Raw genomic sequence first — 26,469 nt, 5'->3', positions numbered from 1 at the left:
TGGCCAGAGAACAGGTTGGTTACTTTAATAGCAAAGAGCTGAAAAATGTCAGGTCCCACAAAGGAGCAGAACCGGACCCAAGGCCCGCGAGGCATTTCTACCCCACAGGGGTGCGGGCTGGGCCAGGTAGGGCTGAAGGCAGCAGGAATGGGAGTAAGAGACCAGGCCTGCCAGAGAGGCCCTGCTAGGGTGGGCAGACTGGCGCAGGAAATGATGTAGTGTAAAGACTGGGCAGGCAAAGCCTATTCAGGTTTTGTTGAGTGTCCAGAGCGGATCCAGAAGGCTGAGTGGGTCATCGGTGGGACGGGCAGCCCGCAGACCCTGCCCATTATGGGCCTGCAGAAAGTTCTGCTTGCTCATCCGCTGCTTTCCTCGCAAGGAGTTGTCCAGAGAGAAGGCCTCAGGAGTTAGGGAGGCCAGCAGCTCCAGGGAGGAGGATGGGGGCCCCAGGCTGGGGGCCTCAGGTACTGGCTGTTCCTCCTCAGGCTGGGGGGCCTCGGGCTGGGGTGAAGAGAGGGGGGGTGGGGAGGAGGATGGGAGCTGAACGGACTCCGGGAGGCTGGCTGGTGGCAGCCCCGGGGGCTCTACGGGGCCTGGGAGGCTGGCGACCGGGGAATCCAGGCCCCCGGGAGGGCGGATGCTGAGCTTGGCGATGGTGGCCTGGATGGAGCTGATAGGCACGTCCCCGCCGAGGACCAGGTCCTGGGAGTCCTGAGGAAGGTGATTCTGGGAAGACAGAAGTGGGTGGAGACCGGTCCACGAGGCTGCGGCTGGCCCCGCCAGCCCCAGGTACTCCTTCCTCACCTTCTGACTGACGCTTGTGCCTGCCGACGGTCTACCTGGAGGAGGCACGCCATGGCGCTGCAGGACCTGCTCCACGTGTCTCACCACCGCCTCGTGGCAGAACCTGAGGTGCAGCTGGAGAGGGCCCTCGGCTTGGTTAGCCGGGCTGGGCCTCGCTGCCCCGGGGCGGAGGGCCCCTCCCGCGCGTGGGCCCGCCCCCACCGGCCGCGCCTCACTTTCTCCTGCAGCATGTGCTTCCTCTGCTGTCGCATGCGCCGCACCAGCTGAGGCAGCTCGGGGATCCCGTTCCCAGCCTCCACCTCCTGCACGGCGGCGTACAGCAGCGCGAAGGCTCCCGTGCGGCCCACCCCAGAGCTGCGGTGGGAAGCGGGCGTAAGCAGGGCCCAGGGCCGGGCCACCGTCGGCCGCCCCGCCCCCCACCCCATCCCGTGCGGGCCGTACCTGCAGTGCACGACGACGGGCGTGTGCAGGGGCCGCTGGTGCAAGTAGTGCGCGTGCACCTCCTGGATGAAGCGCAGCAGGTTGCCGGGGCTGTCTGGCAGGCCTCTGTGGGGTGCGGGCGGGAACCGGCCTCAGCGGGTGCCCCTACCACACCCCCCACCTGCCAGCCCCCACCCGGGACAGCAGACGCACAACTCAGGCCAAGTGGGGAAGTGGAGGTGCACGAGCGAGCGCTTGAGGCTCTGGTCCCGGAACTGCAGACTCAGCACCCGCTCCACGTGGGTCTCGGTGGCCCGGACGCTGCTCAGCGCCAGGCTCAGGGCGCCGTGCACCATGGGCTGGCCTCTCTCGGTGGGGAAATAGCGCGCCACCTTTTGCTGAGGGACCAAGAGATGAGGCCGTTAGGGCTCCTCTTCCAGGGTCAGCTCCTGCGCAACCCCCTCCCCCTCTCACCTTCTCCATCTCGGCCTCTGACACCAGCATGACGATGACCGACACCTTCTGCTCGTGCACCATGAGCCAGAAGTCCGCGGCCGTGCCAGGCAGCGGCGCCTGGGTGGCCACCAAGGGCGGGCAGTAGGGCGAAAGCCCCTCCACGCGGCTGGCGTTGATGTAGTCGTCCTTGCCCGAGCGCAGCACCACACGGTTACTGTCGTACGGCATGACATCCTGGTGCCGGTTCTTCAGAGAGTAGCAGCGGGCAATGGCAATGGACCGGCCGCGGGCGTCATGCTCCTGAGCGTCCTGCAGCTCTCGCCACACAGCGTCCAGTGCTGCTGCATCCCCCAGCTGGCCTCGGAAGGCCTCCAGCTCCCGCTGCAACTGCTGCAGCCTCTCGGGGTGCTCGTAGGGGTCCTGCTCGATCAACCGCAGGGCTTGTGGCCGGCGGCCCTCAGCCGCGTCCACCTTCGTAGGCTGCAGCAGGGGCTGCCCGCCCCCGGGGGGCTGGGTGCCTCCGTGCTGACTCTCTGGACTGGAGGACAGCAGGTCTGCAGCCGCCGTGCCCCGGCGCACACATGGGGGCGGCTCTGCAGCAGGGGGCCGAGGCGGCACTGGGCCGGGCCCTGGTGATGGGGCAGGTGAAGGCACCAGGTGGGGGTTGGGGGTGGGCTGGCTAGCAGGTGAGGGGCCTCGAATGGAGAGAGGAGCTGCCTGGGGGCCCAGAGGCCTGGGGGAAGGGGCAGGACCGTATGCCAGGGTGGGATGAGGAGACTGAGGCGGCCCAGGGGTGGGGAAGGGCAGAGCCCCTGAATGGGGGGGCAGAGGGTCCTGAGAGGGGCCCGGGTAGAGAGGGGTGTGCAGGGTTGGTGCTGGCTGTCCCAGAACGCCAGGCTGAGGGGCGAAGGGGTAAGGGGGTTGGGAGGGAACCCGCCCCGGAGCCTGGGGTGGGAAGAGGTTCGGATGCTGGAGTGCAAGGGGCTGCTGGGGGGGCTGGGGCCCAAACGCCACTCCTGGGGGCTGGGGCCCAACCCTGGGGGCTGGAAAACCCGGGGGAATCCCAGGAGGAAAGTGGTGCTGGGCAGGGGCAGCTGCGAGGGGTGGCTTGGCCCCTCCCATAGGGTAGGTGTAGGGCGTGGGCAGTAGCTGTGGCTGTGGTGGGGGCACCGGGAAGCATGGCTGGGGAGGAGCAGGGCTGGGGTTTGGCCGTGGTGCGGTATGGCTGGAGATGGGGGCCTGGACACTATCTACTGTGGTAGTGGCTGGCCGAAGCGCCATGGCCATCTCAGGGCCCGAGAACTGGGGAGGTGGGGCTGAGGGCAGACCTGCAACTGGTGGGGGGGGCCCTACCCCCCCATAGGGACTGCTTACCACACCGTGCTGTGGGGAAGATTGGGGCACGAGGCCTAGCTCTGGTGTGTAGGCAGGGGCTGAGTAGAGGGCAGGTCCAGGGGCCATGGCCATTGCAGGGTGGCCTGGGGCCTGGGGGGCCCTGGGCTGCAACACCTGAGTGGGACCCGAGTAGGTACCAGGAGGTAAGGGACCTGAGAGATAGTGGGGTCCTGGGCCCACGGAGCTGGGGAAGGGACTGGGAGGAAAGTGGAGTGGTGCCGCAGCTCCCAAGTAGGTGTCGGGTGGCCGTGTACCGGCCACCATGTCAGGGGGCAGGCTGCGCAGCTCCTCGGGCAGGTCTCCTGGCTCCACTGCCTCCCCTTCCTCCCTCCGGGGCAGCAGCGGCTTTGGGGCCGTGGGCCGCGGGGGCGGCTTCTTCTTCAGTTCCCTGTGGAACAAGGTCAGGAAGGAGTGGAGCCAGACCCCCATCAGCAGAGCCGAGGTCTGGGCTGCAGTGGCCCCGAGGCCACACCCACCTGTCCAGGAGCTGCTGGCGGGCGGCCTCGCGGGCCTGGCAGGTGGACTGCGCCCGTTCCAAGAGAGCAGCCACCTTGCTTTCCAGGTCCGCATAGAAGTCCTTGCCCTCCTGGGACTTCTTCATCAGGTCCTCATAGGCTTCGTAGGAGGCCACCAGGGTCTGGAGTGTGGAGTTCCACCTGGTGGGCAGAAAGGGCAGCAGGAGGTGAGGCACTGAGCCGAGCTCTGCATGGGAGTCTGGGCCAGAGCGCAGGGCAGGACACTGACTTCTGGTCCAGTTCACTGAGCACCCGGCGCACGGCTGCGTACTGCACGTTGGCCTCGGTCAGTGCCCGGAGAACGTTGTCCTGGGCTGCCAGGTTCTGCTCCAGGTACACTCTCAGCTGGTCATACTTCTTCAGCTGCTCCTCAAACAGCTTCTGAGGGAGGGGGGTGGGGTGCGGGGCGCAGACACTCAGGGCCTCACCACTGCAAGGTGGAGCCCACAGTTAGAGACCATCCCCAGCTCCCCAACCCCACCTTCATCTCAGAGTGGTCCGTAGTCACCAGCGAGGCCGTGATATCATCCTTCTGGATGAGCTCCCGCAGCTGCTGCTCCAGGGACACGCGCTGGTCCCGCATCTCCTGCACCTTGGCCAGGATGCGCTTCAGGTTCTGCAGCACGGCCTTGTCCTCTAGGAGCAGCGGTGGCCAGTGAGACCAGCGGCTCCGGCCCCACACCCCCTCCCACGGGCATGGACCGGGCAGGCGGGGCAGTGTGTGCTGCTCACCTGGGGTGAGGGCTGGCGTGGGCAGGGCAGCCCGGACCTGGTCCAGCGGCCCACTGAGCAGGCGCAGGTTGCCCACGTGCAGATTCATGGCCCGATGCAGCTCGCTGTTGGTGAAGGAGGCCTTCTCGTGGACTTCCATGTACTTAGCCCAGTCTCGCCTCACCTCGGCCAGCTCTGCCTTGGAGCCCGCCAGGCTGCCCCCAGCCTGGCCCAGCGCCTCCTGCAACTTCTGCTCAAGCAGCTCGTCATCCTCCAGCAGCTCCCTGATGTCCTTCAGGGAGGCCTCCACATCCGTGAACACACCTGACAGCACTGGGGGTGTTTGCGGGAAGGCAACAGCTCCTGACGCAGGCACACCGGGCACCCAACTTGCGTCCGTCCCCAGGGAGACAGAACCACCCACACGGTCAAGGGCTTGCATGTGGCCCCAGGCTCGCTGAGCAGGGCAGACGCAGGGTGCTGGGATCCACGGAGGCCTCAGGGTGGGTGCTTGCACGACCTCCGTCCTCAGTGAACAGGGGACACGGAGAAGTCCGCTGCAGAGGACTTCCACCACCCACTCGCTTCTCTCCCTTGCTAACCTTGCATGGACTGGACAAGGTTCCTGACGGTGTCGGGCCGGACACTGAGAGCTGCACACTTCTCCATGAGCTGGGGTGGGATGTGGCTGTACGCATCAAGGTTGTCCACGGTCTCAGGGTCCAGCTGCATTGAATCCATGAACTGACTGCGGGGCGGGGGGGAGGACCAGGTGGGTGCCGACCCAACTCTCTCTCCTCTCGTGAGGGCAATCCCCCACCCCTGAAACTAGGTCTGGGGTCCTTGCAGAGACAAATCAGCATCCTGACCTCCATCACTGGAGGTCTGGCCTGGCCCCACAGCACATACCTGGGGCACTGCTGAAAACAATCAGACACAGGAACATCGCCCTCCCAAGCCAGGTGACTGTCCCCTTATAAATCTAGCACCCAAGACCATGGGCAGGAAGAGCAAAGCCAGGAAACCTGATGCAAGAGGACATTCACTCTTCCTCTCCCTGTTGTAAGCAGCACTGGGGACCCCGCAGAGGCCTGCGTCCTCACCCACCCAACCACCTCCCACCTCCAGCCCTGCACTCACTCCAGGACCTCATTCTTGTCCTCAATCTTGACCATCATCTCCCGAAGCAGCTTGGCCTTCTCCTCACTGCCAAAGCGACAAAGCAATTGCTGGAAACTAGGTCTTGAGACCTTCCAACCCCAGCTGTGCTAAGAACAGGGCCAGCCCCTCCCGCCCACCTGTATAACGACGAGGCTTCATGAGCAGCCATGGGTACCAGTTTGGCAAAGATGTCAGGGCCTGTAACAGCGGGGTCTGTGGGGTTCACTGGTAAGGGCTTCACCAAGGGGGCGCCTGGAAGGGAGAGGAAGAATGGTGGAAACCAGGCCCACACAGCCTCCAGTCTGCCTCTGTTCTATACTCCCATCTTCACGCTCTCCTCCCATCCTCGGCCTCCCCTCAGTTCCAGACCTTTTACAGGCTGAAGGGTGTCCAGTGCTGGGACAGCCTCGTGGTAGATGAAGTCATTGTCCTTTTTGGCAGAATTGTACCTGGGGTCAGAAGCAGGGAGTCCAGCAGTCAGGCCACTGCTCTCAGCTACCGGGGCCTTCCTCCCAGTGATGCAGGCAGAGGACCAAGACCCTTCCCAACAAGAAGGAACAAAGGCCACCCCCAGCCCCAGAGACTCACTTTCCTCCAATGACATCCATAGCAAAGCGCAGTGCGTCCTGCACCGTGTCAGGCTGGCCCTATGGGACAGGGATGGGAGGGGACTCAGTGCCAGGACAACCCTCGGCCCACCAGGCACGCTCCAGATTCTCTCAGGGCTCTGAGGGGCAGCCAGGCTCTTCCTCAGCTTTACCTTGGCCAACTTGATGGCTTCATTGAGCTTGTCCAGGGCACTCTGGAAGTACGCGACCTGTGGGGGGCAGTAGGCAGAGCTCGGTCCATCCTTCCCTCCCTCTGCCACCCCGTTAAGCCCTGCCTGGCCATGAGGTGACCCGCTGGAAGACCAGAAGCTGAGGAAGCAGCCAGGCGTCAGCCCAGCCAACGGCACTGAGTGCGGCAGCCCAGCCGGCTCCACCTTACGGCTCCACCTCCCACCCAACGTCCCCACTGGGGGTGGGGGGGGCAGCTACACCCGCAGTCCGCTGGGGATGAAGGTGAAGCAGATGGGACAACACAAAACAAACACCAGGCCTGCAGCTGGGAGGGAGGCAAGGATGTGGGGGCGAGGACAGTGAGGAGAGCCTCCGCCTTTGCTGTAAGGGAAGGGACCGTTCTAGCACTTCGTGAACAAGGCTGGCATCAGTCCAAACCCCTCCTTGCCACAGCTCACTCACCCGCTCACCGAACTTCTGCTGCTCCTCAGCCTGCTTCCCCATGTGCAGCTGGGGGAAGAAAGAACAGACGCCACGACTTAGTCCCCAAGCTGTGGTCGCCCCGCCCCGCCCCCACCCGACACGGGGCTCGCACATGAGCCACGGCTGCAAAGTAGTAGATCTTCATCTGCACGAGCTTCTTCCAGTCCTTCTGGATCCGGCCCAGCAGTGAGGCGGTGTCGGGGTTCTCCAAGGCCCGGCATGCCTCCTTGTAGTAATCCACCACCTGGGGGCCAGGAGTAAACTGAAGGCCTGCTCTCAGTCCCTTGAGGGCCACCATCCACCCCTGCCCCTACCTGTGCACTGATGCGGGCCACCAGAAAGCTCTTCCTGTTGTCCAACATTGACTTCTCCAGAAGGCACTCCTGAGCCTGGCCCTGGGCCGACAAAACGCAGGTGCCTTCACTCGTTCACCCAGAGACCTCATCCTGCCCATCAGGGGGATCACAGAGAGATCCCCTGCCCTGTCCTCTCTCCTCCCGCCTTCGCCACTCCAAGCAGCACTGTCCTGCCCTGATCCACCGGGGACTCAAAAGATCAAAGCCAAGGCCCCACTGCCGCGTGCACAGGGCCTGGTCCGGGATCCAGCGCTGGCTGTCCCCTCCCCTGGACTGAACTGGGCCACGACAAGGGCACCTCCTCACCAGCATGAGGTTGACGTTGAGAGTGAGGATCTGGCGACTCATGTCCACGCTGTAGGCATGAGGGAAGTGCTCGCGCAGGTAGGCGAAGGCGCCTGCTGCACACTGGAAATGAGTACAGGAGACCTTCATGCCCTGGGGAGGAAGAGGACGACGATGCCAGAGGCAGAGCCAGACAGCTGCCCGTGTCCACTCCCACGGGACAGGATGCAAACTCTGGAGGCAAAGAACACTTAGTCCCCCTCCCTGCTTATGTCCTATGTCCCGCCCACCGCCCCTCCCCTCCTCACCTCCTCAGACACCCGCTTGTCCATGGCCCCCAACATGGAGTGCAGAGCCCCTGGGGAGTTAGAGGACATGGTGTCAGGGCTAGGCTGGGGCCGCTCCCCGAGTTGCCCGCCCCCACGCCTTTGTCGAGCGTTAAGGCAGGGGGGCCGTGTTGTCACTCATGATCAGGAAGACAGGGTCTGAGAACTGGGAAGCTGGTCCAAGGACTCCCAGAAGGGGAAACTCCCAAGTCCAGCCAAGCCCCTCAGTCTCTTACTCTACAACAGGCAGACATGGGGGTGGAGGAAGGAGGAACTCCCATCCACAGCACCCCGCCTACAGGTCCGGTCTTGAGGCCCCAGGGACGCCTACACAGGACTCGGGCTCCCTAGCTTCTCCCTTGGGCCATACTGAGGTTAAGTCACCAGGGCTGACAGCAGGGCTAGTTGAGGCCAGCCTTGTTCTCTCAACTAGAACAGTCCAAGGCCATTAGGGGGGTCAGAGCTGTCCAGTCAAAGAAGAGAGGTCACCGCTCCTGGCCAGAGCACACAGCAGCAACACCATGCGGCAGCCAGCCCGACGGAGCTTCTTCCCAGCAGGGTGGCTGCCCATCGCCCAGAAAAGAGGTGCTGGCAGAGCTATGGGGAAAGTGGCGAAGGGGTCAGCATCCAGGGGCTTCTTTCCATGAGCCCACTGCCTTTGTGACCTGCTGAGCTGAGATCCTGGGTTGGCAAGCTGGGAGGTAGGGCCAATGGGAAAGGATTAGGCAGCTCACCGAGGTTGTAGAGAATGCAGGCCTGCTCATACTTGATGTCCTCATGGGCCACAGACTTGCCAGAGAAGATCTCGGTCCTGCAGACATGCCACCCCCATCATCTTAAGGGAAGGAGCTGGCCAGGGCCTTGAGGCCAGGTGAGAGGACCAGCAACCCCAGTGCAGGTCAGAGGGAGGCCTAAGGACACCACACCAAGCCACTCCCCATCCTCTGCAGCAGGAAGAGGGGAGGCGGCTGGGGAAGGGGAGGGGACATCCCCACCATCCAAACACCATGGGCCACCCCAGGGACCCTCCAGGCTCCCCCCGCAGCCCTGCCTGCCAGCTCTCACCAGGTGACAGGAACGGCGGCCTCCTGGCCCGAGCCCATGGGAACCCGACTCTGCAGGTAGTGGAGCTGGCCTAGGTACTTGCGCAGGACACTGCAGCCCTCAAAGTCCCGTGGGACACGGACAGCATTCTGGGGGGCGGATGGGAGAAGCAGGCCTGCCGTCACTTGGGGTAGAGTACAGGCAGGTCTGTCTGCCCACAGAGGCCCAAGAAAGAAATCTGCATCTGAGCTACGAGAAAGCCCACAGCGATGCTTGCAGCTGTTCAACAGCCATCCCACCAGCCAGGGCGGGCTGAGTCAGTCCCACCTTTCCGGAACACAGTTTTACAACAGGCGTTAAAAAAGTGCACGTACCTGACGCTACCCACAGTTCTGTATCTAAAACACATAGTAAAAGATACCCAGAAAAGCAGCTGCTTGGTAAGCATACAGGGATATTTATCACGGTATTACTAACAGGATGCCACCAACATTTACATCAAAGAGAACTGTTTAAATAAATTATGCCAAGACTACAAAAGCAAATACAGCCACAAAGACTGAAAACGAGTCTCTATTATGTTTAGATGTTTGTGATGTATTTATTGAGCCAAAAAAAGGTAACAGATGAGCAGTATGATTTCATTTACGTAAAATCGTATAGATACTGACAGCCAAGTAGGTATACAGACAAAGATAAAAGATTCTAGAAGGTTATACACCAAAATATTAAGTGATTACCACTGGGTAGCAGGGTGTATGTAACTTATCCTATTCTATATATACATACAGAGACATACATTTCTTTTTATTGTTTACTCTTTATACCAAACACTTTCACTTTTTCCTATTTTTAAAATTTTTTAAGATTTAAATTCAATTAACATATAGTGTATTATTAGTTTCAGAGGTAGAGTTCAGTGATTCATCAGTTGCATATAACACCCGGTGCTCATTATATCACATGCCCTCCTTAATGTCCATCACCCAGTTACCTCATCCCTCCACCCCCCCCAATTTCCACTTTTTATAAAAAACAATAAAGCTATTCCCATTTTGGGGAAAAAAAACAAAACAAAGCAGATGAACCCTGTGCTCAAACAGAAGAAGAGACAACATCCTCTCCCAGAAGCACATGCACAAAACAAAGAAGGGACAGGCTAGAAGGACCATGCCCACCCTCACCCCCCCCCCCGCTGGAGAGAGCCACTGCCCCCTTCCGCCCCCTTGGGGACTTCAGCAACAACGAGGCCCAGCGGAGAGCTGGCCAGCACCGGCTAGCAGAAACCCTTCTTGGAGGACACCGCACTCCAGAGCTGGGTTCCAAGGCCTCTGCCTGGGATGCGCTCAGAAGGAACGGCAGGGCAGGGCTGGGCTGGGCTAGTCGGCCCCAGGCCCACTCAACAGCGCTCCCCAGGCCCTCTGGCTCCTGTGGCTCCTCTCTAAACAGGAGCGTAAGCTCCCTCCTGGAGCAGCCTCCAGAGGGCCTAGGGCAAGGATGAGGCGTGTTTATAGCTATACTGCGAAGGCGTGACCTGTCCCTCAGGCCAGGGCTTCTGGAATCTGGTCACCACCCCCTCCCCATCAGAACCTCTGCCATAGTCAAACACCACAGGGACTTCACATTTTCCTTCGGGCTGACACATTTTTCAAGCGGAGCCACATCCTAAGCAGCCGCCTCTTTGAAACAACTGATGTGCTAGCTACATTTTTCTTTAACACTCACTAAAGCAGATTCAAAAAGGTAACAGAAAAGATTTGTCTTTGTACTTCCTAAAACCATCTCTGAGAAACAATGGAAGCAACCCTCCCTTCAAGTCACACAATTCCACCGGCACTTTTAATCCAGCCAAGGAAGAGGCCCCCCTGTCCCGGTGCACCTGCCGTGTTCTCGGACGCCCTGCATGGCCCTGCACCCGGAGGAGCTAGGCAGAGCAGAAGCAGCTGAGCTCTGAGATCACGCCACTCCCACCCCCCCCACAAGCCCCTCACCATGCCTGCCAGCTTTATGCGCTATAAGTCAAGAATACACCTCAGAGTTGCAACTGGAAGGTCTTCTTAGAGACAACTCTTCCAGCCCCCACTTTACAGATGAGGAAACTAAGGCCAGATCGCATAAAGAGGATTGCCTACAGCTCCCCAAGTTTTATCTGCCTTCCATTTCCAGGGGGCACCAGGTGGGTCAGTTGGTTGAGCATCGGACTCTTGGTTTCAGCTCAGATCATGATATCAGGGCTGTGGGATCGAGCCCCTCGCTGGGCTCTGTGCTCAGTGCAGAGTCTGCTTGAGAGTCTCCCTCTGCCCCTCCCCCCCTTGAGCCTTCTCCCCTTTTGCCCCTGCTCCCCCCACACGCGCATGCTCTCTCCCTCTCTCTGCCCCCCTCTCCACTCTTTCCCTCTCTCAAATAAATACATCTTTTAAAAAAAAAAAAGGATCTGCAATGGACTCCTACGTGGCTCCCTTAATTGGAGCCTTCCACTGTTGAAACTCTTGGGCCAATTTTTCCAAAGTACAATAAGCAAACTGGCACTTGGCCTTGACAACACTGTCCCCGCAATGCTGTAGGCAGTACAATACTTCTTGCTTGGGAACTGAGCCTACGTCAGATCTTCCAGCTCTGGTTCCCATACCTGTTGCTCCACTGTGTCTCTGGTGAACCACCATACGCATGGCTGGGACCACACCACCTCAGGAGGCTGAGGGAGGCATCAGAAGTCCCGTGGAAGGATGAAGACCTCACTCGAAATTGCCAAATGAAACCCCCACTCCAGCGTCACACTTCCTGGATCCCTCATGAAGCCTCTCCTTCACTGGGAATCTTGGTTTTTCTCTTTGTTTTTTTTCCCCAGGATTTGGCTCCTCTGCCCTCTTCCCTAATGCTGTAAGCTTAGCCTAATGCCGGGGTGCCGCACCGGGCCGCTCTGCTCCAGGACTCTTACTTAGACCACCACACGACGCCACGGGAACTTCGTTCTATTCACTGCTGAAGCCACAGGGCCTAAGCGGAGGCCCTGAGATTAGGAGAGCGGTCAATGAACATTTGCTAACAGAATGAATAAAGCATGACTGGAACTGCAGTATAGGAAGAAGACAAAGAGCTCTTCTTAGTTCGCTTTGTTTGGGATCATGCTTTGCCCCCTGCTACAGCTGAGCTGAAATTATTCAATATTATGTCATTTCTATTTAAAAAGTGGGAAAAAATGCTTTCCTAATATTAATTCCAGAAAGAGCATTTAGGCTATTGTTCATTGTTTACTGCTAAGGGGCACAAGAAAGGTTAGAAACATAATAAAATTTAGGCGAATCTTTTAACAATTAAAATGATTTGGTCTATAGTGCTTTGGCAATGTTATTTTAACTTCCGGCTTTTAAAATAAAAACGAAATGTGTAAAATTAAAATGATTCTCTCTGGGCATGATTGTTTTGTTCTTTATATTTCTCTTATTTACCAAGTTTTCTATAGCTTTTATGACCTGTTAATTGATCAGAACACAAAGTGAGGGGCACCTGGGTGGCACAGCGGTTAAGCGTTTGCCTTGGTTAAGCGTTTGCCTTCGGCTCAGGGCGTGATCCTGACATTATGGGATCAAGTTCCACATCAGCTCCTCCGCTATGAGCTTGCTTCTTCCTCTCCCACTCCCCCTGCTTGTGTTCCCTCTCTCACTGGCTGTCTCTATCTCTGTCGAATAAATAAATAAAATCCTTAAAAAAAAAAAAGAACGAACACAAGTGAGCGAGCGTACAGACACCCCGCCACTATGAGCGGCTCTGAGCCGCTAAGAGGACGAGGGGCCACTGCACCCCCGCATGCAGAAACAAGCCACCTAACACTGGCACAGTGGCCAGCGGCGCACAATTATTAACCATGCTCTGGAAATGTCTGCCAATTCCAAGAAAATAAGGACTACAACCATTGGAAAGAAAGCAAAATCATTATGTGTATATGGTATGACTCGGGTAATTTGGAAAACCCAAGAAAATGAACTCAAATACCACTGGAAAGAAGATAATTAACAAAATAAATTGCTTGAGGCGCCTGACTGGCCCAGTCGGAGGAGTGTGCAACTCTCGTCATGTGTTTGAGCCCCACAGTGGATGTAGAGATTAATTAAAAATAAATAATAAATAAACAACAACCAAAAACAAAATAAATTGCTCAACTGCTTTTCTCTATGCCAACTGTAACAGGTGAAAAAGATAAAAGAAGGGGGAAGGACACTCAATAATAGCAACAATAAAAAAAGTCTAGGGGCGCCTGGGTGGCTCAGTCATTGGGCATCTGCCTTTGGCTCAGGGCGTGATCCCGGTGTTCTGGGATGGAGCCCCACATCAGGCTCCTCTGCTGGGAGACTGCTTCTCCCTCTTCCACTCCCCCTGCCTGTGTTTCCTCTCTCACTGGCTGTCTCTCTCTCTGTCAAATAAATAAATAAAATCTTTAAAAAAAAAAAAAGTCTAGAAATAAAAGTTTACTGAGAAACCTGAAAATATATGAAGAAATGCAGAGAACTGCAACCTCATAAAGATATTAATTCTATCTTATTAACCTTGTAAGTTTTATGAGCTCACAAAATTCCCAATACTATTTTGCAGAACTTGACAAATATTCATGTGAGAATAACCATGGAAAACTTAAAAAAGAAGTTATTATCAGGAATTAGTCTTACCAGATAGAAAAATGTACAACAAATAATACTTAAAATATCGTGGACCTGGGCGCCTGGGTGGCTCAGTCAGTTAAGTGTCTGCCGTTGGCTCAGGTCCTGATCCCAGAGATCCCGGAGTCTCTGCTCACCAGGGGGTCTGCTTCTCCCTCTGACCCTCCCCCCTCTTGTGCTTTCTCTCACTCTCTCTCAAATAAATAAAATCTTAAAAAAAAAAAAAATACTGTGGACCTGTCACAGGAGGATAGATGGTGGAAGAGAACAGGGAATTCTGAATAGACCTAATGTGTATGTAAGAATTCAGCATAGAAGTGTTTCCAAAAATAGAAAAAGTATGGAGAAGTTAAAGCTCGAGCCTTCCCTCATCTATCATATACTTAAATAAATGCCATATAAAGGTTTACGTAAAAATCAAACAGTACACGTACTAAAGAACATCAGTAACTGCTTACGTTTTATTTAGGTGATGAAGTTTTTCTCAGTGCATAGCAAAGGCAGGTAAAAGGAATGATGGGATGGACCTGACTTTAATATTTATATGTCAAATTTGAAAAATTTGCATTAAAAACATAATAAAAACAATGAACTGGGGCTCCAGGGTGGCTCAGTTAAGCGTTCGACTCTTGATCTCAGCTCAGGTCTTCATCTCAAGGTTGTAAATTCAAACCCCACATTGGGCTCCATGCTGAGTGTGGAGCCTACTTAAAAAAATAAAACCAAAACAAAAAACAATGAACTGAAAAAATCTGCATCATATAAGACAAAGGAACAATATCAATGTGTGAATAAGTCTTATACATTAATAAGAACAAAGATAAAGGCATACCTCAGAGACACTACGGGTTCAGATCCAGACCACCACAATAAAGTGGGTCAAAATGAATTTTCTGGTTTCCCAGTGTATATAAAAGTTACGTTTACACTATGCTATAGTCTATTAATGCAGTAGCATTATATCTTTAAAAGTACATACCTTAATTAAAAAGTACTTAACTGCTAAGAAATGCTAACCATCATCTGAGCTTTCAGTGGGTCGTAATCTTTCTGCTGGTGGAGGGTCTTGCTTCCATGTTGATGACTGATCAGGCTGGCGGCTGCTGAAGGCTGGGGTGGCTGTGGCAAATTCTTTAAGATAACAATGAAGTTTGTCCCACTGATAGGCTCTTCCTTTTACGAAGGATTTCTCTGTAGCATGAGATGCTATCTGAGGACATTTTACCCACAGAGCTTCTTTCAAAACTGGAGTCAGTCCTCTCAAACCCTGCTGCTGTTTTACCAACTAAGTTTATGTGATACCCTAAATCCTTTGTTGTCATTCAACAACTTCACAGCATCTTCACCAGGAGTAGATTCTAGCTCAAGAAACCGTGTTCTTTGTTCATCCGTTAGAAGCAAGTCCTCATCCGTTCAAGTTTGATCATGAGATCGCGGTGATTCAGTCCCATCTTCAGGCTCTGATTCTAGTTCTCGTGCTGTTTTCACCACATCTGCGGTGACTCTCTCCACTGAAATCTTGAACCCTCAAAGTCCTCCATGAGGACTGGAATCCACTCCTTCCAAACTCCTCTTCATGTTGACATTTTAACCTCTTTCCATGAATCATGATTGTTTTAATGTCATCTAGATGGTGAATCATTTCCAGAAGGTTTTCAATGGACTTTACCCAGATCCATCAGAGGAATCATCATCTATGCAGCTATAGCCTTATGAAATGTATTTCTTAAGGAATAAGCCTGAAAGTCAAAATGACTCCTTGATCCATGGGCTGCAGAATGGATGTTGTGTTAATAGGCATGGAAACGTTTATCTCGTACATTTCCATCAGTGCTCTGGGGTGACCATGCGCATTGTCAATGAGCAGTCACATTTTGAAAGGAATCTTTTTTTTTCCTGAGCAGGTAGGTCTTAACGGGAGTCTTAAAATATTTAGTAAACTCCGTTGTAAACAGAAGTACTGCCATCTCGACATTGTTCCATTTCTAGAGCACAGCAGAGTAGATTTAGCCTAATTCTTCAGGGCCCTAGGATTTTCAGAATGGAAATGAGCACTGGGTTCAACTTGTAGTCACCAGCTGCATCAGCCTAACAAGAGAGTCAGCCTGTCTTTCGAAGCTTTGAAGCCAGGCATTACTTCTCTCCAGCTGTGAAGTCCTGGATGGCATCTTCCTCCAGTATAAGGTGGTTTCATCCACACTGAAAATCTGCTGTGTGGGGCAGCCGCCTTCATGAATTATTTTCTGGACCCCTTGCTGCAGCTTCTCCATCAGCACTTGCTGCTTCACCTTGGACTCTGATGTTGGGAGATGGCATCTTTCCTTCAACCTCATTAGCCAACTGCCGCTGGCTTCAGACTCTCCTTCTGCAGCTCCCTCACCTCTCTGAGCCTTCACAGAAATTGAAGAAAGTCAGGGCCTTGCTCTGAATTAGGCTTTGACTTAAAGGAATGTTGTGGCTGGTTTGATCTTCTATCCAGACCACTCAAACTTTCTCCACATCAGCAGTGTTACCATGTGCTCACTGGACTAACACTTTTAATTTCCTTCAGGAACTTTTCCTTTGCATTCACAACCTGGATAACTGGTGCAAGGGGCCCACCTTTCAGCCCACCTTGGCCTTCAACCTGACTTCCTCACAAAGCTTAATCATTTCTAGCTTCTGATTTAAAATGAGAAACATGAGACTCTTCCTTTCACTCGAACACTTAGATGCTGTTGTAAGGTTATTTATTGGCCTGATATCAATACTGTTGTGTCTCAGGGAACAGGGAGACCCAAGAAGAGAGAGAAAGACGGGGAACAGCTGGTCGGCAGAGCAGTCAGAACGCACCCAACATTTACCGATTCAATTTGCGCGCTTTTATGGGGTCTATGGTGCCCCCAAAAAACTGCAACAGTAACCGCAAAACTCACCGGTCACACATCACCCTAACAAATATAATAACGAAAAAGTCTGTAATATTGTGAGAATTACCAAAATGTGACACAGAGACACAAACAGAACAAGTGCTGTTGGGAAAATGGCGCCAACAGACCAGCTCCATGCGGGACAGCCCCAAACCTTCAATTTGTAAAAACACAGTATGTAGGGGCACCTGGCTGGCTCGGTCGGTGGAGCACACAACTCCTGATCTGGGGTTGTGGGTTCGAGCCCCAAACTGGGTGTAGAGATTACTTAAAAATAAAATCTTTAAAAACACACACAGTATCTGTGAAGTGCAATGAAGCAAAGCGCAATACCAGGTTTGCCTATGGAATTCTGGGAGAAAAATAGGCAAAAGACACTGGCAAGTCCTAAAAGAAGATATGTGACACATTAACAACTGTGAAACCTTACTATTAACCAAAAACTGTAAATTAGAACTCAATACCCTTTTCACCTACCAGACTGCCAGCGCTGCACGGTAACAGCAGCAGTAGGCATGTACCGTGCCAGGGGTGGGAATGAAAGCAAGCGTCTCCTGTTCACCCACTAGTTCCTACAGAAACAACCAGAAGTGCCCAAGGATGCAGACATGGATCAGACTGACAACGGTGAAAACTGAAATAACCTAACGTTCTCTGAGACCAGAATGATTAAATCACAGTGCAATGGAATGATCACAGGACGTTAAAAATACTATGGTTCTATGTTCATGGATACAGAAACAAATCCACAACAAGTTAAATGAAAAAGCAGACTACGTAAGCTATACAGGCGGTGTAGGGTCCTACTGTGTTTTTATACAGTATCCACAGTCGACACCTGAACAGTGTGGGGTTAAGGGTGCTAAGCCAAAAATCCACTATAATTTCTGACTTCCCAAAAACTGAACTAACTAATAGCCAACTGTTGGCCAGAAGCCTCACTGGTAACATAGTCAATCAACACACATTTTGTATGTTATACGTATTATACATTGTATTCTTATAATAAAGTAAGCTAGAAAAAAGGAAATGTTAAAGAAATCATAAGGAAAATACATTTACAGTACCGTATAGTACAAAACCTGCATAGAAGTGGACCCACACATTTAAACCCGTGTTGTTCAAGAGTTAATCATATATAAAATACACATACAAAAATTTGTGAGAAGGATTTTTTTTTTTGTGGCTTTTTAGCATTTTCAAACTTTTCTATCATTAACTTTGCTTTTAAAGAGGAAAAAATGTTAAAACAAGAACACAGTTCCAGGTGGTTTCTTCACCCCCCCCCCATCAAACCTGTCCTGTTCACAAGCGCATAAAAAGACTATCCTCCTACCTGTCTGAGCAACTCCAGCTTCTTCAGTTCCTCATTGTAGGCTTCTGGGTTCTCTCCGTAATTCTTTAGGACAAACTAGAGAGAGGGAGAGAGAGAGAGAACAACATAAACCATGAATACAGAACACTCCCCTGCTCTCACTCCTGCCCTGAGGCCTTGGCAGTCACCAGTCTAGACCCACAACCAGCGTATCTGCTGGACCACTGGGAGCTCTACCTTGATAACGGGCTAGCACTAAGATGCTGACCATGGGAGGCTCTACGTTTGAGCAAAATGGAAAATATGACCGGATGACCCTACGTGAACACGCTGGCTGGTCTTCATGAGGCTGCAGCCCATTCCGTCAAGTTCAGGACTCTGGCAGCTCTGGATCCTGGGAAACTTAGCTGGCTGAAATGGGATCCTACTGAGCATCCCAAAATAGGCCACAAATTCAAGCCTCCCTCAAGGACTGGACCTTCCTGTGTTCTGGAATCACAACCATAATCCTAACCCAACAACAAATGCAGGCAAGAGATACCAAACAAGAGTGGGAGAGCAAAGCCTTCTCCGCCAGCCCTACTGGCTAGGAAAGGGCACCACAGTATAAATGATTTATATCATCCTCACCTTGAAGAAAGGCCCACAGGTGTGTGATGGGAATGTTCCAGACAGGAGAGGGAAAAGTCAGTGCCCACATCAGAGAGGGGACTGGCACGCCTAGCCACAAAAGCACTCACCACCTCAGGAGCTGACTCTCTCAGAAATGAGCACACTCATCAGTCTAGAGGCACAGCCTGGACCAAAAGACCCCTTGTTTACCCAGGATCAACAGACTAAGGCCGCTGAACTGCCCCTGTTGCAGTTCCTGCTGCCTAAGGTAGCAATCTAGGGGAGCCAGATGGACCCATTCCACAAATGCTAAGGGCACTGATGCCCACCTCACAGGTTCCCAAAGGCCTGAACCAAGGTTTGTGAAGCAGAGACAGAAGCTAAAAAGTCTGAAAAGAGGTGGCCTGCTCCATCCAGTAGCACACTCACGCCATGTCTGTGGCCCAGTCACCTGTTCTAAGGTCCCTTCCTAGAACCTATGCCACACAGCTGGGGCATTAGCCACAAGGGAACCCGTTAGGCCATGTGGCCAGCTCCTACCTGCCCAGGCATGGAAAAGGAGAGGAGGGACAGGCAGAGGGGAGGCGCCTGCTGAGCTTAGTTCAGCATCAGCCCGTTACTTTCCCAAACTGCCAACCCTGACCCTCTTCTGTTGGTTTTACCTCCTGCAAGTCCCATGTGTCCATGAGCTCTCTTCTCTAGCCTCTTGTCACCCCTTCAAATTTACCCCTTACCTAGAGACCAGAGTTCTCTTTCTAGCAAAATCCATTGTCACTCCTAACTTCAAAGCCTTCTGAAACACACACACACCTGGGGAAAAAAATAAACCCAAACACACTTTCCTCAGGATAGTGAGATTATGAGAAATGAGCTGCAATCTAAAGAGAAAAATTGTAATCTGAAAAGGATGTGAAACAATGGCTCCCAGAAGCCTCCAAAACCAAAGGTGCTCTAGGTACAGAGTTCACGGCCCTTCACAATCGTTCCCAACAGCCTTCAAGGACTCACTTCTAGCAACTCCCAGGGGCCCCAGCCAACAGTCCTGTGGAATTGCTGTTCTCAGGTCTCAGTGCTTGTTCACATGTTGTCCCCTCTTCTCTATTAAGACTCAGATGAGGGGCACCTGGGTGGCTCAGTTGGTTAGGCGTCTGCCTTCAGCTCAGGTCATGATCCCAGGGTCTTGGGATCGAGCCCCGCACAGGGCTCCTTGCTCAGCGGGAAGCCTGCTTCTCCCTCTCCCACTCCCCTTGTTTGTGTTCCCTCTCTTGCTGTCTCTGTCAAATAAATAAATAAAATCTTAAAAAAAAAAAAAAGACTCAGATGAAATGTCACTTCCTTGAACTTTAGCTGCTCTCCCTACATTCTAAACATGCCTTCACCAGACGGTGCCTGGCACAGTGGCAGGGTCATGGCAGTGACACCCCCCAACCCACACCAAGCAATGAGTGCACTGGGAATGGTAGGGGCCTTATTAGATGTGTTAGATACTCAGCAAATGGTTCCATTTACAGGAAATGCAAAGGATGGATGAACAAACTGAAAATACTAAAAGGAGACACTCAAGAAAATTCAAAAGATGGGACCAACAGTTAACCCAGCCTCTGAAAAAGAAAATCAATGTCATGAGGGTGGGGCTGAACAGGAGACTAGTCTAGATTTTAAAAGATTAAAGAAACAGAACTAAATACAATACAGGAACCTTGACTGAATCTGAATTTGGGGGGAAAAGTCAAAAATATTTTGGGGGGGTGCCTCGCTGGCTCAGTGGGTAGAACATGTGACTCTTGACCTCAGGGTCGTTGAGTTCGAGCCCCACATTGGGTGTAGAGATTACTTAAAAATAAAATCTTTAAAAAAAAATGCTTTGGGGACAATAGGTGAAATTTTAATATAAATTATAGTAGAAAATGTTTGTCAATTTTCTTATGTGTGATGATAATATGGTTACATAGGAGAATGTCCTTACTCTTAGGATGTGCTGAGACGTGTACAACTTACTTTCAAAGCTTCATGAGATATATACATATGCGCGCGCACACACAAAGAGAGAACACACAAATACAGTGAAATCAAACTCTTTAGAGCTGCAGAATGGAGTCTGGTCAGGATCTGAAGCTCCTGACAGAGACTGAGAAGGAAAGCTCAGCAGCAGGAAGTCCTTGGACTCTGTGACCGCAGACCAGGAGCAAGAACTAGAAGGCAATGACAGGACCCCAGTGCACCTACACAACCAAAAGCCAGTTAGGGCTGAGAGGGAGAGAACCTCCAGAGCCTAAGCAGGCTCTGGAGTAGCTGGCAAGCCTTTTCTGAGGAAACAGTAAGACCTATGGACAGGTCTATGTTAACTGGGAACGTGTCCAGGGATCAGAGCCACTGTGGCGGGGGAGGGGGGGATAAAAAAGAAAAGGAAGGAGTTACAAGTGCAAAATAGTAAGAGAATGGAAAGGCCATTTCCAGAGAGAAATATCAATATGATGTCAAGACCTCTAATACGGACTCACATGCATTAATTCTTGATTCTCACAACCTGATGAGGTATATGATTTCCATGTTACAGGTGAGAAAAATGAGGACCAGATTAGTTATATAATCACATTTGTAGCAGCTGAAAGTCACTTAGCAATTAAGCGGAAAAGATGGGACCTAAACCAAGGTCTGCCTGATTCCAATGTCTATGCTATTTCCATGATACTACTCTTCTCTTTTACGGAGCAACAAATGGCACGAAATTTTTTAGGTAGATGAGCTCACCGGAAACAGCGATCCTGGGTCCTGCCTTTTTTTTTTTTTTTTACAGATTGGAAAAAGGGAAACCAGAGATTAGCAATGGCAGTGCTAGAACCCCAAGCCAGGTTTCCTGACCCAGGGATATTCCATTTGTGCCACTTTCTTTTCTATAAACACGTTCTCATTCTTCTGTGCATGTGCCCCCCCCCCGCCACCAGGTGGTGGGGGTGTTTAGTTTTTGCTCTTAATTTGGTATAACACCTTGGAATTTCACGGTGCTAATTAAAGCAGTAATCCAAGAAAAAAAGAGAATAGAAGGCATCACAAGTGTGAACATTACCTTTGTTCACCATACACTTATTTCTTTCTTCCCTACTTGCAGGATTTACTCAAATATGAGGCATTCCTTGGGCTGGTCCATGGAAACACGTATAAAACTAAGTCCCAAATATAGAACTGTTAATAAATACAATATATGCTTTAATACTGAACTTCAAATGAGATAAATTTTATTCAGAGAAAGAAGTTTTACTGACCCTTGATGTCAGCAAGCCTAAAACGAAATTACAGGCCAAGAGCACTGAGGATGAGAACAGGCCTTCATCCTTGCTAGTCTAACACCTAGCCCTACACTCAAGGAATCTCTCCCACATCTCTTCTAAACACCACCAGTAAGGACAACTCAAGTTACATCTCTTGGCAGGTGCTAGAACTAGACTAGGTCATTCAACCAACACTTGTGAAGCCCTCTCCACACACAAGTATTTATTACTTCCTGAGTAAAGGAAAGAATCTGGAACGAAATGGATACTGGTTTTTGGTGTATGCGACTAAAGTCAGAGAGAATGAACTGGACAATGCACGTCATCTGCTCCTGAAGCTATTCTGCTGTAAAACACAACTAGGCAGACAGGTTCAGTGACTCCAAATCTCTGATAAAAGACAGGTCACCACCAGAGGTAATGGCAGTGTCCCATGCTCCTCACTGCTGAGGAGGCAGGGTCCCCTCTTAGGCCTCTGGTCGTCTTACTTTCTTTTCTGTGTAAATGGCAAGTGTTTCAAAGGAGTAAGCTATCCCATGGGAAACTGAGAAGAGGGAGAGAAATTCCACAAACCTAAAAACCAGACTCTACCCACAAGTAAATAAGATGAACTATAAGAAAAGGTAGAACGAGTGTGCACGCTGTTGCGCAAGTCAACTGAGTGCTAAGACCTGTCTGAATTTGGAGGAGTGGGGTACAACAGCCAGGCAGCTAAAGGGGCCCTGAGGACATATGGTTCAACCTGAGTAATGAAAGGGAAGAAAGGAATTCCAGGAAGGACCAGAGAAAGAACAAAGGCCAGATGCGGAAGGAAAAGAGGCTGACAGTTCCTATAGGAGAGGCCTGGGGGAATGAATTAGAGAGAGGCAGGCTGAAGCCCAGTCGTGGCAGGCCTTGAATAGCAGGCAGTTTCTCTGGAGGAACCTGGTGGAAAGGTGGCAATTGAGAGATCAATCCAGCCAGAGTGGGAGGAGGGGAGAGGCCCAGAAGCCGCTCAAGTTAGCAGGGTGGCTACCACATGATACATCTGCCCTTGAGGAAGGGTTACCATGTGGATCATCAGAAGATAAACTTCATGAAAGCAGGGAATTTTGTCATTACATACAGCCCTGAGTTCCCAGGGCAGGCACCTACAGTCACTCAATAACGATTTGTTCAATAAATGAATCAGAGATGGATGTTAACATAAGTCCAAGTGAGCCTGACTTAAGCTCTAGTGCAGTTGATTAAGGGCAGGTGTTTGGGAGCAGAAGAGGAAACAATTTCAAATACCAACACCTGTCACCAAATCACTCAGGGATGAAGAGCACAAGTCAGCCTTCATCAGCTTCCAGTGAGTCAGCACTTTGGGCTCCAAAGCACAGGTAAGAGAGTACAGAGCCAGCAGCATTTTCCCACCAGAAAATGATGTGGGCCCCAGTATCCCAACCTAAAGCTTGGCACTGCAGTTCCAAACCAGCTTGCTGTTCTCCTGGCTCTTATTTCACGTTACTCCATAATTGAAGGCACGTCCGTCAGGAGCGAAAACCAATACTAACCATTATGAAAGGTCTTTTCAACAGCTCAGGCTTTACAAAGAAACAAACCCTTTAGCTATCTGGAAAACTCCTACTCATCCTTCAAAGTCCACCAAGCCTTCTCTGATGGCCCCTCCTTAGGCTGGTACTTCTGTACACATACTCTTCCACTGACACCACCCTTTAATTTTTAAATTTCCTCTACTAAATTGAACTCCATGAAAGAAAAAAAAGAATGACTCTTATTCATTTGTGTTATCAAGGTAACAGTGCTCAACAGACTGACCTCAAGAGAACGAATTTTTACCCCAGGAAACTAAATTAAATTCTCCCTCTCAGCTCCAAATCACTGGTGAAGGGTCCCATGGCTGAGAGAAAGGGTAGAAGAGGACAAGGGTATGAGGGGCAGAGTCGGGGCTCTAGGGTTGGGGAGAGGTGTCCAGGTCAGGAAGAGTTCCTAGGATGAAGTGGCTTCTGCAGTCTCCTGCAGGAAGAGTTCCAGGGTACCCTGACGGAGTTGGCCATTCACAAGCCCCGCCCACCCACAGGCTGCTATTCCTTTTCAGTCGGTTCATGCAAATACATGCCACAGTCTTAACCTACCAAGTAAGTGGCAATATCTTCCCCAATCCCAAAGAAGGGGAAACAAAGAAAAAGAGCTGATGTCTAGGAAGTGAGTAGTTTCCTCAGGATTTGATACCACCTAAATGGCTAATGAGCACCTACTCTCATGGAGGCTCAGAGAGGCTTCCAGAGAAGTCATTACTCACATAAAACCCTGTTGGTTTGGTAAGGGTGACCAGAGTATCAAAGGCTAAGTTGAAACAAAGTATTTCCTAGGATTTTCTGGGCTAAGATTTTATCCACTGGATTTCCATAAATTTATGGTCGCCATGTCTAAATTCCCTCTCAAATGTCATTCAGTCATTTGTGAAACATTTTCCTGAATGCCAACTATGTAGAGGGACCCCTGCTAAGCTTTGTGGGCAGGGAGATGCTTCTCAGGTCACTTAGAATTGAATAGGGGGGTTAAAACATAGCACACATACTAACACCAGGAAAAAGAATGGAAAAAGGGATTCAGAGGAGAGAAAGATTAACCCAGATGAAAGGATTAAAGAACGCTTCTGGAAGAGAAAGAACTTAAAGTGTACCTTGAAAAGATGGACAGAACCAATATACAGAAGGGCCCCATCCCCATCCCACAGGACAAAAAAGAGAGCACTTCTGGATGGGAGAATTCCACAACCAAATGCACAGAAGAGCAAACATACAGAGAATGTTAGAACAGCAAATGGCTGACTACGAACAGAATCTGTATCAGAAATACACAGATCAAGCATACACTGGGCCCTCAAAAATACTGAAAGGGCTGGGGTTGGTCAGGGAGAACTCTATATGGGTTAGGGCTGAACTTGAAAACAAAGGAGTTTTGTTGTGTTTTAGAAAAATTCATCTAACTGAGCTTGCATGGAAGAGCAGGTAGAAGACCAAAGTCTGGGGAAAAGGTAACAAAACTCTTAAGTTTTAGATTAATCTAATTCCCTCTCTTTACAAACGAGGAAACAAATGCCCAAAGAGGTTTAGTTTAATGATGGAATCAAAGGAATACAAATTGTTAGTGTCTGAACTAAGGCCCTGGCAGTGTAGAGAGGGAGGGAGACAGCTTGGTGGAACCATTTCCAAAACTACTTTCTTTCTCCTACCCCTTTTCTTGAGTACCTTGCTGAGTGATGCACCATCTCGATTACCTGGGACTGACTTTGGCAGTTGCTCTGCTAAAACCACAAGGATGCCAACCTGCAACAACCTGGTTGCTCCTGTTCACTCCTGCTCTGACCCAATGCTACTCGGTGGCCCTCCCCAAGGCTGATGTCTCAGAGGGCACCTGATGCTCATTCAACATACCTGGCCTCTCTCCGAGCCAGCCCCACCTGATCTCGCCAGAGGTCTCTTGCCTCCACCACCACCAGACCAGCCTGTCTCCCCCGTTCAACTGAAGGTTCAACACAACGACTGCTAAGGTTTCTCCAGGAACTACAACACTGTTTAGCCCCTCCAAGCGGTTAAGAAAAGCAGTCCACAAATATCAAGGCACTATATCTTTGGATCTCAGGGGGCTCCCGAATATGGTTCTTCTTAAAAGACCAGGGAGAACTGCACCAACTGTCTGTAAGACCCCAATTGCAGAGGTCAGGCACTCCTCTGGCTCCCACCTTTAAAACACACACGCTGAACCAGATCCGCGGCGTCCGTCCCGGGAGGATCCTGGACCGACCGCACACTCAGGGCACAGGTCAACGAGACGGCCAGGGCCGCCCACCTCTCCCCGCGGGGCGGTCCGGGCGTGGAGGAGGGGCGGAGCAGAACCAGGTCCCGAGCGTCACACCCGAGGAAGTGCGCTGCCTCGGTGGGAACCGTGGATGGCCCGGAGCAGAAGTCGGGAAGCGGGTTTCGACGAGACTGTGGGTGCTAGCCCCGAGCGGGCGAGGAGGGGACAGGAATGTCTGCGGGGGGCGGACCAGGCTGAGGAAATCCAGCGGAGGCCCCTCCTGGCCTCACTCGACCAAGGCCTAGGGAGATGATGGACGCACAGGGGGCGTCACGCGCGGGCAGACGGCGATACGCGGGAGAGGTGGAGGCTGTGGGGGAAGCGCTTACCTTCTTCACGGCAGGCTGGAAGAGGAAGTCACCGGCCTCCTTCAGGTCCAGCCAGATCATGGGCATGCGGGGCACGGCCTCCATGGCGGCTGGCGCCCGCCGGCCACCCGGCCGCTCCCCTAGCTGCCCCAGCTGCTGCCTCAGACGCGAGCCCCGCCCCTCCGCGCCGGAAGTCACTCGTCACGCGGGGATGAAAATTGCACGCAGGGCCTGCTGGGAGATGCAGTCCCCGCCCGCGCAGCCTTTCGGGCTAAGCGCAGCTGCCGTTGCGCATGCTCAGTCTCCTCCGCAGAAAGGGCGTGGAGAGCGAATTTCCAGCCCCCCGCGAAAGGGTTTCTGGGAGTGATAGTCTTCCTTCGCTTAGCTGCGAAGCCCCCACGAGCTGGTTTCTTCACTCTGTGGCCAGGCGGACCTGCGGGCCTGGCTTCGGGCTCGGCGCTTCTGTCTCGGGGCGGGGAGGGTGTTAGACAGCTCAGCCATAAGCTTGTAGCCCCAAGTAGAGCCGAGGGACATAGAGGACAGGGGCAGGTGCTGCGATAGAGATAACGTGACGGGTGGGCCGCCCCAAAGAGGTGACTTAGAAACTGAGCCCTGAGGGAGGGACCCCTTGGCCAGGTGGGAGATGCGGCTAAGAAGAGAGCAAAGGGTTTTATCCCAAGTTGCAGAGCTTTGGGACAAATAAATGACTAGTTAGAGACTGGTACACTTGGTCCAGCCTGAAAAGCCGCGGACTGCCTGAGAGACTGAGGTGTCTGTCCACTTCGGATGGGAAAAGAATGCCTTGGTGGAGCGTAAA

The 26,469-nt window shown here is 52.3% G+C and overlaps 1 protein-coding gene across 2 annotated transcripts; it reads right to left on the bottom strand.

Moving 5' to 3' along the window:
• Positions 1-25,843, bottom strand: PTPN23 (protein tyrosine phosphatase non-receptor type 23). Of its 2 annotated transcripts, XM_034658222.1 has the most exons (26): positions 25,674-25,813; positions 25,229-25,585; positions 17,636-17,710; positions 8,757-8,884; positions 8,426-8,502; positions 7,674-7,723; positions 7,387-7,518; positions 7,039-7,119; positions 6,837-6,968; positions 6,704-6,751; positions 6,223-6,279; positions 6,051-6,109; positions 5,832-5,911; positions 5,600-5,714; positions 5,442-5,507; positions 4,904-5,049; positions 4,323-4,634; positions 4,072-4,226; positions 3,820-3,971; positions 3,552-3,731; positions 1,699-3,463; positions 1,438-1,622; positions 1,246-1,350; positions 1,020-1,158; positions 805-918; positions 1-726 (listed from the first exon to the last, which is right to left on the bottom strand). In XM_034658222.1, exons 4-26 carry the CDS (start codon positions 8,792-8,794, stop codon positions 247-249), a joined length of 4,668 nt encoding a protein of 1,555 aa, XP_034514113.1. In that variant the 5' UTR covers positions 8,795-8,884; positions 17,636-17,710; positions 25,229-25,585; positions 25,674-25,813; the 3' UTR covers positions 1-246. The 2 variants fall into 2 exon arrangements, with proteins under 2 accessions (XP_034514113.1, XP_011221308.2); XM_011223006.3 differs by lacking the exon at positions 25,229-25,585 and having other exon boundaries at positions 25,674-25,843.
• Positions 25,844-26,469: the final 626 nt, after the last annotated feature.

This window comes from Ailuropoda melanoleuca, chromosome 4 (genome assembly GCF_002007445.2).
Source record: "Ailuropoda melanoleuca isolate Jingjing chromosome 4, ASM200744v2, whole genome shotgun sequence".
Classification (NCBI taxonomy): domain Eukaryota; kingdom Metazoa; phylum Chordata; class Mammalia; order Carnivora; family Ursidae; genus Ailuropoda; species Ailuropoda melanoleuca.
The sequence above is the reverse complement of the archived record's forward strand: the minus strand, read 5'-3'. Positions and strand labels throughout refer to the sequence as shown.